At 44.5% G+C, this 15,865-nt stretch overlaps 1 protein-coding gene across 1 annotated transcript in view; it reads right to left on the bottom strand.

Moving 5' to 3' along the window:
* CRISPLD1 (cysteine rich secretory protein LCCL domain containing 1) overlaps window positions 1-15,865 on the bottom strand; it is a 268,634-nt gene that overhangs the window by 27,723 nt on the left and 225,046 nt on the right. Inside the window, exon 14 of the mRNA XM_069220372.1 lies at window positions 4,219-4,349. Coding sequence (XP_069076473.1) covers window positions 4,219-4,349 — 131 coding nt within the window. The remainder of the gene's footprint in view (window positions 1-4,218; window positions 4,350-15,865) is intronic.

Raw genomic sequence — 15,865 nt, 5'->3', positions numbered from 1 at the left:
CAGACAACCACAGAATCCACCTCGACAATGGAGACACATCAGCCCTCATTCTCCTAGACCTATCAGCCGCCTTTGACACCGTCTGTCACCACACCCTAAAATCCTGCCTCCACGCAGCAGGAATCCAGGACAAGGCCCTCGAATGGACTGCATCCTTCCTCGCCGGCAGAACCCAAAGAGTCCGCCTTCCCCCGTACCAATCCAAAGCCTTCAACATCATCTGTGACGTACCCCAGGGCTCATCCCTCAGCCCGACGCTGTTCAACATCTAGATGGCCCCCCTCACACAAGTGGCCCGTCAGCACAACCTCAACATCATCTCCTACGCCGACGACACCCAACTCATCCTCTCCCTCATCAAGGACCTGCACACCGCCAAAACCAACCTCCACGAGGGACTAAAAGCCATCGCCGATGGGATGAGAGACAGACGGCTAAAACTAAACTCTGACAAAACAGAGGTCCTCATCCTTGGACGCTCCCCCTCCGCCTGGGACAACTCATGGTGGCCGTCCACGCTGGGTCCTCCACCAACACCCGCCGACAGCGCACAAAACCTCGGCTTCACCCTCGACTCCTCACTCTCCATCTCAAAACAGGTCAGTGACATCTCCTCCTCCTGCTACAACACCCTCTGCATGCTTCGCAGAGTCTACAAATGGATCCCAACAGAAACAAGAAAAACAGTAACCCAGGCCCTCGTCAGCAGCAGACTCAACTACTGCAACACCCTCTACACCGGCATCTCATCCAAACTCCTCCAACGCCTCCAATGCATCCAAAACGCCTTCGCCCGACTCATCCTCAACATCCCTCGCCACTGCCACATCACCCCCCACCTAAGTGACCTTCACTGGCTTCCCGTCAACAAGAGGATCACCTTCAAGCTCCTCACCCACGCACACAAGGCACTCCACAACACCGGACCATCATACCTGAACAGGAGACTCAGCTTCTACACCCCCACTCGGCATCTCCGCTCCGCTAACCTCGCCCTCGCCTCTATCCCCTGCATCTGACGCAAATCTTCAGGCGGCAGATCATTGTCGTATCTCGCTGCCAAGACCTGGAACACCCTCACAGCCGGGTCTACGACAGACCCAAGACCTTCTTTCCTTCAGAAAACTCCTCAAGACCTGGCTCTTTGAGCAGCAGCAGCACCCTCCCCCTTCCCCCACAGCACCTTGAAACCCTCACGGGTATTTAGGGCGCTTTACAAATTGATTGATTGATTGATTGACTGAAGACCCCATCTGCCCCACTCACATCCTTTCAGGGCACATTCACCCCTGACTCTGTACTCACTTCACTGCATGTACTCCTCTCTGGGTGCTACCATATTTCACATAAAAACTACATGTGGGTGTAAAGGACAGATAGTCCTGATATGGCAGCAGCATGAATTCAGCTATGAGCGCTTAAGGTTTGGCTCGAGGCTCACTTTGCATAGGATTGAAAAGGGCAGACAGTCCTAGTGTGGCAGTTGCTGTGCAGTGTGCACCCAGCAGCTGCGAATCTCAAGGTGCACTCTGAGACATGGAGGGGCCAGTGCTTTCAGAACCTTAAAGTGCACACCCACTCGCTGTCTTTCTCCAGCAGACACCCCCCCATCTTCACCAAGCGGCAAAAGAGGTTTGGGTGAACTGGTGCTCCTAATGAGAGAGTAAAGGAGATATTTGTGTATTTTTTGGTGTTGGCCTCAGTGTGCCTTCCCTTGAAGTACTGCACCTTGCTCCTTTACCTATGCCCGATCTTGAAGACTGTGTGTGTGTGTGGCAAAGGTGGAAACATGCGGTGGTGATTCCAGGGATCTGCAGCACACTCGAACCTGCAGTTTCAGCTACATAACCTTCTTCTGGAGCAGCCACTGACAGTGCTGGTGCAAAGAAAGAGATTGTGGCATACCTGGGATGGATGTCATGTGCTAGAGCAAGGATGTGGATGTCCCCAGGTTGGGCACCACTGCAGCTTCAAAGACTGCCAAAGGAGGCGTGTCACTTGATGTGTGGGAGAATTTTAAGGCCTTTCCACGTCCCCACACCTATGCCCACCTAAAATGGGGACAGCTTTGTTATTTCAGGAGGATCTGTACCTGTAAATATGGAGTTGACGATGAGATGTAACACTGTGTTGGCCGTCTTGTCACACCCATTGTGAGTAAAATCATTTTTTTCTAAGGTTCCTTAATCCATACTCCCATTAGTGCTTTATCTCTACACAATGGTACCACGTGCTAGGTAATGTGAGTTCTCAAAGGTATGAAAATATACATTCTTAAACAGATCTCCTGCATGCACTATCCCCCAACTCTGCCCACCTCTGTTGACTGTCGCCACTATTTCCCTACATTTGGCTAACACTGTAATGGCAGGTTTGGTTTGTATGTCGGTATTTCTGTAGTAACATTTCAATTTAATTAAAATCTGATATTTAATTTGAGACCTTTCACACAAATTCCATAAAATATTTGAGATAACATATTTGTAGCACCACCAGCACAAAATAATAGGCAAAATACATATTGGGATGGGAGTGGATGCAGCCATAACCCTCCAGCTGTCTGGTTATAATAAAAATGCCCAAAGGGACAAAATATGAGAAAATGGTTGTAGTGATATCAGGCTTCATCTTATCAGGAGCAATATAGGGAGTACTGGGAAAGACTTTAGTTCGAATGGTCATAGAAATCAGTGGCTGTATAAAGTGCTCGGCAAGTGGTCTGATATGTTTAGTTACGCTAATGTAATCACGGCTGTCCATTATAAGCAAGTAAGTGGAGGGTTTTATAATCACATGGAAACACACCAAAGCAAACCATCATTCACTTGTGAGATCACAGAAGTTAAAAAATGATGTTACATCCCCAGTACCATATTTTGTCTTGTTTTATACCTTAGGGGCTTTCATCTAGATGCTGTGGTGGGCGGTGTTTGTTCCTTACTACGATAGGGACAGTAAGTTGCGATCCCTGTGCAAACAGCGATTTAGATTTGTTTTGCGATGTAAATTATGGTTTCGCACCCGTAATTATATTTCGGCCCATCAAGCCTGCCAGAATTCGAAGACCTAGATAATGCTTGGTTAATATGGGAACATGCATATTTTGATGATGCAAGCTAAAAACATCCGACCACATCTATTTGAGATTTGATAAATAATGCCCCACAAGTTAATGAGGGTCCTAATATGGTGAATGTCATCTCCCACTTTTTGTATCCTCCCAAAATCGGGGACAGAGCAATAAATCTACACATTGTATTGGGTACAGCACGAAGTGTAACACTGTTACCATTACAGTAACCCAAAGATCATGTGTGTAGCTGCCATTTCGGCCTGATAATCAATGCTTTCAAGAGCTGAAAAGCCACCCATTTCGTAGCGCTTCTTCGTGATCTCAGCTATCTCCAAGAGCGATTTTGGCCCCCATTAGGAATGGTCACTTTTTTTGTGCGGTAAATACCGCAAAATTAAAAAAGCAACGCCGGTCTTTTATAGCGAGATTTGCCCCTGAAACGGAGTACAACATGTGAACATTTGTGGTTGACACACAAGAATCAACATATCCTTATATTTGCGGATATTTTATACCACAACTATTATGTACTGGATATGACAACAAACACAAAACCCATAATGCTGATATATTGTGTAACAAGAACTACCCCACACATCGGAAGTTATCTGGCTACACCTACAAAGGCTTTAAGAAGAATAACAAGGGCTCTCCTCAAAAGAGTGTGATAATATCAGTGCACTCTGCCTGTATTCCATCAAATAAAAAAGATTGGCATAAGATCTACGTGTCGTATTTTGAACGTTGTACCCGAATGGGGATTTAGAACAATTAGTCCACTCCATTCAGTGCAACCATTACTGTGCCATTCCTGGTCATTTTATAATCCCAAGTATAGAATAAATGTTCTAAATCGATCGAATCTTGAAAGGCAAGTTGCACATTTCACTATCTATATTGTACTATTCCCAGCAAGAATGAACAAGCAGACTTTTTGAGTCCTAAGCAGCTTGTTGGAGTTATAGTTTAGGCTTACTGGAGTCAGGCACCATAAATAAGATCAGGCATTGCACAGACTTGTAAACCACCTGTGTTAGCCTATTCATACATGCTTGCAGTCCAACAACATAGTCGATTGTGCCCTAACAATGAGCAGACGTAAAGAAATGTACATTCACACTGAACTTTACTCTTTGGCTCTGTACCTCTCTGAAAAGATTCCATTTTGAAAGGAGCCGATGTACTGCTTTCTTTTATCAATCGGCATGACATCAATGTATCCTCCATGATTGCGGACTACACCTGCATGGATTGCAGCCCGGCAAATGCTGGATATCTGGAAGACAGAAAGGTTAACTTCACTTGTGGCTTGTAGATTTTTTTAAATAGATATATTTTTTTACCATTTTGAAAGAGAAACACAAAAAACCTAAAGAACAACCATGAACTATGGCACCTAACCCACCAGAGGCAATCTCTAATTAAATATCTCACGTCCGAATTACATAGAGATAAATACGTAAAGATTGCTGTAGCGGTGCGTTTGCTTCATTCTTCGAATGTCCATATGTTTGGTGGTCCAAGGACCCCAAATTTTCTTGTACTTACGTTTCATATCACCTCCATTTATAAACCACCTTTTCCAATCTGTCACAGTCATCCACTTATCGTAATCACGCCTGTAGGGTCGGGGGTTCTACCTTTCTCAAGGACTTTGCAAATTATTTCTTTGCTACAAGGTTCTCTGCGCACGAGAGTCTGTCCAACACTCCGTTAGCCCCTCCAATTACACAACCTTTGGGTCTGTAACTGTAACGGTATGTATCATGCTTGCTAGAATGTTAGGAATCTCTTGCCAGTATTGCATTATAGAAGGGCATATTCAAATCATATGGTAAAGGGACCCATTTGGAGTACCACATCTTGTGTATTCTTAATTAGGCCTGGGTGGAGTTCTCGGAGATGCACTATGTGGAGCTCCGCGAAGTGCCCAAAAAACTCCACAGCGCAAGGTGCATTAGGTCGCGCCGTTCATGCTGATTTTTAGTGCCAGGTGTTTGTCCCACACTGAATAATCAGCCCGAATGGCTCCCTGTGCAGAGCAAGAGGGCGCTTCTTCTTTTCTGCCGCTCGAGTTGATTTTCCAGTCAAGCGGCAGCTATCTCAACGTGAACAGAAGATATCTCAATGCGAGCAGTAGCAACCATCTGTGACTGCTCTCACTGGGAAATCTCACTGGGAGGTAGTCTTTAGCAAGATTTCCTTTGCTCGCGCTCGCCAACTCACTGTTGACAAGCATGTGCGAGGAAAAAACTTTGCTCCACTATGCAGAGTTTTTTGGAACTCCACACTTTAAGTCGAGCACGGAGTGGGAAAGATTCCCCAAACTCTGCGAGCAGAGAGGAGTTCACCACCCATGTCCTACTCTTAATTTCACCCTGCTCATTTTCCAGACTTTACAGGGGATATCATAAGTCCTATGAAAATAATGAATTTGGATTGATCTTAAGTAGGATGGGAGGGCTAACCCTTGAGCTGCCATCATGTCCTCCTGCCACTCATCTTCTATCTCCCCAATATCTCTCTCCCAGTCCTCTTGTAAAAATTGTAAGGGATTTATATAATCTTGATCTTCCTTTTCTATCTCAGGTTTTCATAATTCCATTAATTTCTAGCAGATTTTTTGGCAGAGCTTTGAGGTTGAGTTAGTACATATCTAGAGCATGGTGAAGTTGCAGGTTTTTAAAGAATTTGTATTTATGTAGCTGGAACTATTCAGTCAGCTGTTCGAAGAATAGGATATGGTCATGATCATATACATTAACTTAGCAGAAAATATCAATTAAGTCCCACTGATGGAAGCTTGGCACCCATGCTGCCAGCATCAGTCAGGCCTCCACCTACAGGTATGTCTGGCCTGTAACTTTGCCTACCCATTTAATATGAGTGAGTGACGTTCACCAGTGTAGCAGTGGGAGTCTAGTGACCTGATGTAGTGAGTGAGGAGGGGATACTTTCTAAAGCAGATTTAGAGTCTGTAGTTTCTCAATGGTAGCCACTTCTAGTCCCCACGAGGAGTCATGCTTGTTCCCAAATAACCTGTCTCTGATCTGAACCATCAGTGCTGCCGAGTACTAAAAGCAGGAGATTGGAAAGACCTAGGCTGTCCATGTAGATGGATAGTATTCACTTGATATAGGAGAATCTCAGGGTCCTGTCTACCCAAAGGAATTGGGACATAACTGCCTGCAAGACCTGAAAGAACATGGTGGGACTGATGAATGGGCAGTTCTGAAGTACATAGAGGAAGTGAGAGACAATCACCATTTATATAAAGAACCACCCTTCCCACTAAGTTGAGGGTTGTAAGGTCTTAGTATCCAAATCTCCTGAGGTGAGTCACAGGATAGGAGTTATGTTCCTATTCCAGACCATCTGCTGGTCGTGAGAAACATGAAGGCTCAGCTCTTGGGATGCGCCTTCCACCTGCCGGTAGTTGACCTCTGGAAGAAGTTGTCGGGCTGTGCCAGCCAAGTGTACATAGGTAGATTTCCCTCAGTTAGCAGACAATCCAGATGCCTCCCCATATATTCACAGTATTTACATTAATGACGGTAGTGAGGTTTGTGGGTGTTATAAATAAAGGCGCATGTCATCTGTGTATAATGAAACTCTTTCCTATAAGGCCAGAGGAAGCCGTACACCTGCATGTCTCTCCTCAACCATTCTGCTAAAGGCTCAGTTGTTAATGCAAAAAAGAGTGAGGATAAGGGGCAGCCCTGACGTGTGTCATGTTAGATAGGAAAGGAGGGAGAAAGCTCACATTTTAGTCTCAGTTTGGCCCTGAGAGAGTTGTGAAGGGCTACTAGACATGCTAGAAATCAAGGGCCAATAATAATGTGTTGAAGTACTTGAAATAGGAAGGGCCAATGTGTAGCATTGAAGGCTAGTCCAATATGAATAAGGCTATTGAACCATGCCATGAGGGCCAGTGCCCCTTGGAGACTGCTTAGTTGGTATCTCATGTTCCAGCCCTGTATCAACTCATTCTGGTCCTCTTGGAATGACCTCCCCATCCCAGTGGCCAATCTAGTCATCAGCAGCTTTAGCTCGACATTAAGAAGGAAAATGGGCCAGTACAAGGATCATTCCTCCAGAACTTTATTTAGTTTATGAATGACTGTTACTGAGGTGCAGTGAGGTTTACTAGACAATGAAAACAAGCTAACTATGTAATTGAAGAGATTAAGGAGATGGGGCATCAACGTTAAGGAAAGTGGCGAATCTGCAACACCCACCTCTCTGATTTTTGTTTCAAGGGCAAGGCTTGAGGATTGGATGGCCCGAAAGATTGTATCCTTCCTTAAACAAGCACCCTCACCAGTGGTGTCTCCACCTGGTGCTACTGTATATTCCGCAAGCTGAGATTCACATCCCTGATGGAAAGTTTTTGTAAATTCATCCTATTTCCCTTGTTTAGGGAGAACTTTATCTTTGGTCAAGGTGTGAGTTAGGGCCACTTCTTTGAGTTCTCCTATGTGGCAGCGGACAGGTTCCCCAATGTAGTGGCTGTTTAGTCATGCTGCCCCCTCATCTATGAGGGGAATGAACAATCTATTGAGGGAGTTAGCAGGCGTTCCCCTTTGGAGGTAGTCAGGCTGCCAATGCCACTTCCATCTGTGTCACTTATTTATTGGGCATCTACCAAGGTTGGATATTGCACCCTAGAACACTTTCTCTGTGTGAGTGGGATTGGGGAGGCTGGGGTTCTAGGCCCAATTCTTGGGTCTGCCCCTCCTGCTGGGTAATACTTCACCCCAACCAAGTATAACTGGAGTGAGAAGCCTCACTTTATGATGAGAGCAACTGAGGGTCAAGTACAAGTACCATTGGGCCCCACTGGCACATAAATCTTCCATGGCTTTACAGAGGAAAGTCTCCTTTGTTGTCAGTTTAGGGTACTGGTGAGTCAGTCAGGAATCAGCCCATTTCCAGAGCCACAGCCACAGCAACTACTCTATCTCACAAGCTGCTCCTGTGGTGGCTAAATCCAACCACCAACTCCTCTCTCGGTCCATGGAGTTTCAGTTTACAAACCCCACCCCTCTAGGCTGTTGTGTCATTCACGGGGTCCACCACATCCAGGGGATAGCCACCATCCCCCTGTCATATTTACCTACACGGCACCACTTGGAACAGGAATGGGTCTTTGTTGCTGAATTCTGGGGCCCTTCCTCATTAGTTGCTCATCAACACCTTGTTTGTATCTGTGAGACACATGATCCAGCAAGAATTTGGACCAGTTTCATACTAATCCAATGAGCCTGCATGGCTTGTGCAGCAATATTTCCAGGGTGAGACCTTATTCTCAGGTCTCAGATACAGATTTACACTGGCCATATAAGTGTCTCTAGTAGTGGAGAAGGAGTCTGAGCGGAGGGTCCTGTTCATCACTGTCAGCTGCAAACAGCAACCGGAAAGCAGAGGACAGCTCGACCAAGCTTCCATGCAGTGTCTCCTCAACTAGGCCAAATTTCGCCCGGAGGCAGTCACCATGTTGTCTGTCCCAGAGCAGCACCTAGCCCTGGTCAATCCTCTGACAGCCCACACCATCCAGTGTGAAATTTCCTCTGCTGCAGTAAACTTAAGGCTAGTTGGGGATCCCAGCACTGTGATTCTAGGCTGGTACAGCAGGATGGTGCAAGATATTTAGGCATTATCTCATTAGCACTGCAGTTAAGGGATCATCATCTTGCACTGCCAACCACTTTTTTGCAGTTTAAAATCAGAGCTATCTTGCACAGAGACAGGGCAAGTGGGTTCAAATGAGTAGTCGTGCTAAACTGTTTATCTTGTTCTGTGATGGTGACCATTTTATGGTTTTGTGAAACAACGTTTTCAAGGAAATCAACAACCCTAGACTCTGGTATTGGTTCAGTTCAAATAAATATATTTTATATCTTTTGTGTAGCTCGAACATAATTATTTATATAGTCCTTAATTGTGTAATATTTGCCTAAATTGCATTAAGTGGTTCCACATTGGTGTGCGTTTTGCAATAATACTCACCTATATTTTCTTGCTCTCATCTACCCCTCAGTCACGCTGGAATAGATGCTGACCATATTATCACCATTGCCAGCACAAGTGCATGACAAATGAAAAATAACAAGTCACAAATTCACAATGATATAAAAAAATTCACAGGATTCACTTTGGATCTGAAGCACAAAGTAGCTCCATACTATATATACACACACACACACACACACACTCTCTCTCTCTCTCACACTCTCTCTCTCTCAGGGCAATTGCGATTACTAGCAGCTGATTGGATTAATTTCTTCACTTGACAAGTGTTGCAAAGACTACGCTGCCATCATCTGCGCTTCTCACACTGAATCAAGCCCCGCTAGTTTTTACATATCCTTATTTATCCACACCAAGAGATACCTTAAATCATCGTTGCTCTCATCACACACAAAAATCTAATCGTACATTTCAATATTCATGATTTAACCCCACCATAGCATCTGCATCCATTGAACTCAACTACGATAACTACAGAAGACTTTACCAATTGCACACACAAAATAAGTGTCAACCATTTTTCATAACAGCCAAAGTCAGGCCACCATTGAAAAGGCTCTCAGCATTGTCCGCTGCGTCCTTCAATTGACTATCTAAAATGTTGCACAAAAACGACTCAGTGACCCATCTTTAACCTAATTTACCAATTTTCAACACACTTCATCATAATTCACGGTGCCTACTTTCACAACCACTAACACCAACATCAACAATTGCTTCCTAAGATATTTCAATCACCAAGAAGAACAGAATCATCCATGAAAGATTCCTTGATGGACATCCTAGCTTCAGTCGAATTCACCTGTAACATCGCTGCACCTCCAAACTCCAAAGATAAAATAGTAGAAGTTGTCAACTCTGTGCTCCCCTCTATGACTGGACTACATCCAGACCTCAAGTGGCCTTTTGTCCACTCAGCTCCACTCTACATCATAGATTACATGCACTAAAAGTAATAACCCAAACTAACCAAAATAAGTCCATGGTCCGTTAAGAACTTACATGAAACATTCCTGAACAAATCAGTTCTTACTAGGATCTGAGATAGGTAATGATTTAGAGTCTGGTGGATGGGTTACTCCGTCACAAATGTCACAGATATTCCATCTGCTGTAATACGATGTCCATTAGACATAGTGGAATCATAATTAGGCAGACGGGATTTATGTCATGTTTATGAAGTAGGAACCCCATCCACCAAACTCTAAATCGGGCCCATAAGGCAACACTCCAAGATGCAAAAAAATAAACATAAACCTTTGCATCAAGGAACATTTATGAAAAATATATCCACAAACTCCAAATGACAAGCCACAGTTCTAAGTCCCTCTTCAAGGATTTAAAATTTATAGCAGTATACAAAACCTGCAAACACAATATATACTCTAAGATGGCAGGTGACACTTTAAACTGTCAATAAAAAAAGAAATTGTAAGTGCACAAAAAACATTTCTGCTTGACCTTCCAAACAAATATAATTTTAAAATGGAGGATGAAGCAGCAGTTTTGTGAAATCAATGGTGAGTGATTGGGGGCACCAAGGAGAGACCAGCGCTGAGTGGAGAACCACACAACTGAGATCGCAAAATCAGGGCAGGAGGGAGACGTACACAAGTGATACAGCAGCACAAGGCATGTGGTAGGAGATGTACAAAGGAGAGAGAGAGAGAGAGAAAAAGAGAGAGAGAGAGAGAGAGAGAGAGAGAGAGAGAGCATCCATGAAAGAGTGACAGAGAGAGCATCCAAACACCAAGGGGCGACAGTTATTTTGTGGTTGAGAAACACCAAAAGGACTGAGATGGAAGAAACATGCCCTTTGATTGAGTGCTTAACCAAAAAGAAAAAGTAGTTCCCTAAAAATGAATAGCAAATGTATACAAGTCAACCAGTCAAGATGACACGCTCAAAGGGAGGGACAAACACAAGATGGACAAGGAAAGCTATCAAACGAGCAAGCAAGCAAAAAATAGTGGCAATAAAGCAAATCAATGGTAAACAATTGGCAGGTTGTAGGCTTGTGTAAGTTCTTGTTAGCCCACAATAGGTGTTTCACAACCAGGCAGTTTGTGCAGTCTGGTAGGAGTGACCTAAAAATGAACACAAACCAAGCATAACACTGGCTCACACAAGATCATACATAATACCTACACATCCCAGTTCCTCTTTGCATTTCTTCCATTTTTTAATCAGGCAACATTTGCATAGCACAACAGATTTGCAAGAAGCAACCACCTAGAATGATGAGTAGCTTACAGTTTCAGTCATTAAGCCCATAATCGCTGGGGCCTAACATCACTGCTTGACATTGTCAGTGCATCAGCCTTACAGACATTTACCTTTCCTCTCTAAAAAGGCCAAATCCAACCACTCCTCCAAAAACGGAACCACAATGATGACAAACTTTCCCGCTAAAGTGCCAGAACTAACCACATTCTTAACCCCTTTGCTGCCAGATCTTTTCCCCTCCTGTGGCAAACCCTTTTTGGCTATTTGGGGCAGTTTGCGCTTTGGCCCCTCATAACTTTTTGTTCACATAACCTATCCATGCCAAATTTGCGTCCTATCTTCCCAAAATCCTAGGCATTCTATGGGTACCCATAGTTTGTGGGTTCACCAGAAGGAGACCAAGAAATTAGCCAAAATACAGCAAAAATGTTGTTTAAAAAAAATAAAAATGGGAAAAAGGGCTGCAGAAGGCGGCTTGTGGTTTATTCTCTGAAAATGGCATCAACAAAGGGTTTGTGGTGCTAAAATCACCATCTTCCCAGCTTTCAGGAACAGGCAGACTTAAATTAGAAAACCACATTTTTCAACACAGTTGTGGCATTTTACTGGGACATTCCCCATTTTCACTATTTTTTGTGCTTTCAGCCTCCTTCCAGTTAGTGAAAGAAATGGGTGTGAAACCAATGCCGGATCACAGAAAGTTAAAGATTTCTGAAAAATAAACAAAATTCTGAATTCAACAAGGGGTCATTTGTGTAGATCCTACAAGCTTTTCCTACAGAAAATAACAGCTGAAATAAAAAAATATTGAAATTGTGGTGAAAAAAGAGCCCTTTTTCTCCACGTTTTACTCTGTAACTTTTTCCTGCTATGTCATATTTTTTAAAGCAATATACCGTTATGTCTGCTGGACGCTTCTGGTTGAGGGGATAAATATAGGGCTTGTCGGTTCATCAAGAACCTTAGGTACCCTGAGCCAATAAAGGAGCTGCACCTTACAGTGGGTTTTCATTCTATACCGGGTATACTGCAATTCATTTGCTGAAATATAAAGAGTGAAAAATAGGTATCAAGAAAACCTTTGTATTTCCAAACTGGGCACAAGATAAGGTGTTGAGAAGCAGTGGTTATTTGCATATCTCTGAATTCCTGGGTGCCCATACTAGCATGTGAAATACAGGGCATTTCTCAAATAGTCGTCTTTTTTACACATTGTTTTATATTTGGAAGGAAAAAAAGAGAGAAAGACACAGGGCAATAACACTTGTTCTACTACTCTGTGTTTCCCCAAGTCTCCCGATAAAAATAGTACCTCACTTGCGTGGGTAGGCCAAATGCCTGCAACAGGAAACGCAACATGGACACATCACATTTTCCCAAAGAAAACTGACATGTTTTTTGGAAAGTGCCTAGCTATGGATTCTGGCCTTCAGGTCAGCCGGCACCTAGGGAAACCTAGCATACCTATACATTTCTGAAAACTAGACACGTAGGGAAATTCAGAATAGGGTGACTTGTGGGGTTCTCACCAGGTTCAGTTACCCAGATTCCTTTGCAAACCTCAAAGTTTGGCAAAAAAACACTTTTTCCTCAGATTTTGGTGATAGAAAGTTATGGAATCTGAGAGGAGCCACACATTTCTTTACACCCAGCATTCCTCCAAGTCTCCCAATAAAAATGGTACCTCATTTGTATTGGTAGGCCTAGTGCCCGCAACAGGAAACGCCCCAAAATGTAACATGGACACATCAAATTTTTACATTGACAACTGACATGTTTTTCGGAAAGTGCCTAGCTGTGGATTTTGGTCTATACCTCAGCCAGCACCTAGGAAAACCTACCAAACCTGTGCATTTTTTAAAACTAGACACCTACGGGAACCCTGAATGGGGTAACTTGTGGCACTCTCACCAGGTTCTGTTACCAAGAATCCTTTGAAAGTTCACAATTTGGCACAAAAAAAACGTTTTCCTCACATTTTGGTGATAGAAAGTTCTAGAATCTAAGAGGAGCCACAAATTTCCTTCCACTCAGCATTCCCCAAAGTCTCCCGATACAAATGGTACCTCACTTGTGTGGGTAGGCCTAGTGCCCGTGACAGGAAATGCCCCAAAACACAACATGTACACATCACATTTTCCGAAAGAAAACAGACCTTTTTTGCAAAGTGCCTAGCTGTGGATTTTGGCCTTTAGCTCATCCGCGCCTAGGAAAACCTAGCAAACCAGGACATTTCTGAAAACTAGATACCTAGGGGAACGCAGGATGTGGTAACTTGTGATGCTCACACCAGGTTCTGTCACTCAGAATCCTTGGCAAACCTCAAAATGTTGGCAAAAAAAAACACTTTTTCCTCATATTTAAGTGACAGAAAGTTCTGGAATCTGAGAGGAGCCACAAATTTCCTTCCACCCAGCATTCCCCCAAGTCTCTCAATAAAAATGGTAACTCACTTGTGTGAGTAGGCCTAGCACCCACGACAGGAAATGCCCCAAAACACAGCGTGGACACATCACATTCTCCCAAAGAAAACAGAGCTGTTTTTTGCAAAGTGCCTAGCTGTGGATTTTGACCTCTAGCTCAGCAGGCACCTAGGGAAATGTGCCATCTTTTCATCCTTGGCGTGGTCTCCCTTAACTTTTTGCCTCTGTTTCCCAGGGTGTTGATGAGTGATGGACTCTGATTTTGCTGTTTTTGTTTCTCTGGGCACTTTACCACTGCTAACCAGTGCTAAAGTGCAAGTGCTCCTATACAAATGTGTATGTAATTGGTTCATCCATGATTGGCATATTTGATTTACTACTAAGTCCCTAGTACAGTGCACCAGAGGTGCCCAGGGCCTGTAAATCTAATGCTACTAGTGGGTCTGCAGCACTGGTTGTGCCACCCACATAAGTAGCCCTGTAATCATGTCTTACACCTGCCACTGCAGTGTCTGTGTGTGCAGTTTTAAATTATAAATTCGACTTGGCAAGTGTACCCACTTGCCAGGCCTAAACCTTCCCTTTTCTTACATGTAAGACACCCCTAAGGTAGGCACTAGGTAGCCCCAAGGGCAGGGTGCAGTGTATGGTTAAGTTGGGACAGCTAGTAATGTGTTTTATATGTCCTGACAGTGAAATATTGCTAAATTTGTTTTTCACTGCTACAAGGCCTGTCCCTCTCATAGGTTAACATGGGGGCTACCTTTAAATATGATTAAAGTGTAGATTCCCTTTGGGAGCGGATGGACATGTGGAGTTTGGGGACTCTGAGCTCACAATTTAAAAATACATCTTTTAGTAAAGTTGATTTTGAGATTGTGTGTTTCAAAATGCCACTTTTAGAAAGTGAGCATTTTCTTGCTTATACCATTTCTGTGACTCTGCCTGTTTGTGGATTTCCTGTCTGGGTCAGTTTGACAGCTGGGCTGGTTGCACCTCACAGTAGACAGTGACACAAAGGGAGCTGGGGTATCCTGATGAGCCATCTGTGCTAGGAAGGAGGGGAGGAGTGGTTACTCACACCTGAAAGGGCTGTGCCTGCTCTCACACAATGCAGCCTCCAACCCCCTGGTGAGTGTCTATGGCCTGGCCTGGGCAAGGCAGGATTTCACATTCAAAAGAGACTTTACTTTGAAGTAGACCTACTTCAAAGACGAAATTGGGTATAAGAAGCGCACCCAAAACCACAAACACTTCTGGAAGCAAGAGGAACCTCTGCCTGGAGAAGAGCTGAAGAGCTGAGGAAAAAGAGCTGTGCTTTGTGGCGCTATCCTGCAGTTGCTGCTTCTACCAGAGTAAGAGAAGACTGGACTTTGTGTGCCTTCCATCTTGAGAAGAACTCTCCAAGGGCTTGATCTAGAGCTTGCTCCCTGTTGTTTGAAGTCTCAGGAACAGCAAAGATTTCTCACTGCCAGCACCTGGAGTCTCTGGAGAGACTCCTACTCTGCCATGTGGTGCCCATCCAGTTCCCGGGACCCTGAAAGGAGAAGCTGGCAGGCTAAAGGCAAGGAAATCCACGCACAGAGCGCCGTGTGGGGAAATGATCGACGCGACTCCGATCTGCGGCTGAAGAAAGGACGCGCCCCCGGCTCGGCAGCTGAGAAACAACTCTGGCAGGAAACGCGACCGAAGAATCGACGCACAGAGCAGGAGAAACGACGTGCAGCATCGCCGACGGAGGCTGGGAGATCACAACCCCTCCAGCGGGGTTTTCGGATCATCGTGCAGCTGGATTTCCAACTCAAGTACTGCTGGGTGTGAAAAAAGCAAGACCTGCCGGGACCGGAGAGTGCTGACCGGATCGACGCATCGCTCTCCTGCGGAGAGAAGAAACGACGCACCCGACCCGTCAAAAGGAGAAACGACACATGGTCCCGCTCATGAGTTGAATCAACGCATTGCAAGCCCTTTTTTACGCGCACTTGCCAGTGCAGGGTTATTTTTGACGCGCCCAAGGTACTTTTACACGCTGACAGTGTTAGTGTGTGTATAAAACTACTTAAAGACTCTTTTTGCATTTTTATTGATAACTGGACTTGTGTATTGTGGATGT

The sequence above is a fragment of the Pleurodeles waltl genome, chromosome 2_2 (genome assembly GCF_031143425.1).
Source record: "Pleurodeles waltl isolate 20211129_DDA chromosome 2_2, aPleWal1.hap1.20221129, whole genome shotgun sequence".
In the NCBI taxonomy this organism is placed as follows: Eukaryota; Metazoa; Chordata; class Amphibia; order Caudata; family Salamandridae; genus Pleurodeles; species Pleurodeles waltl.
The sequence above is the reverse complement of the archived record's forward strand: the minus strand, read 5'-3'. Positions and strand labels throughout refer to the sequence as shown.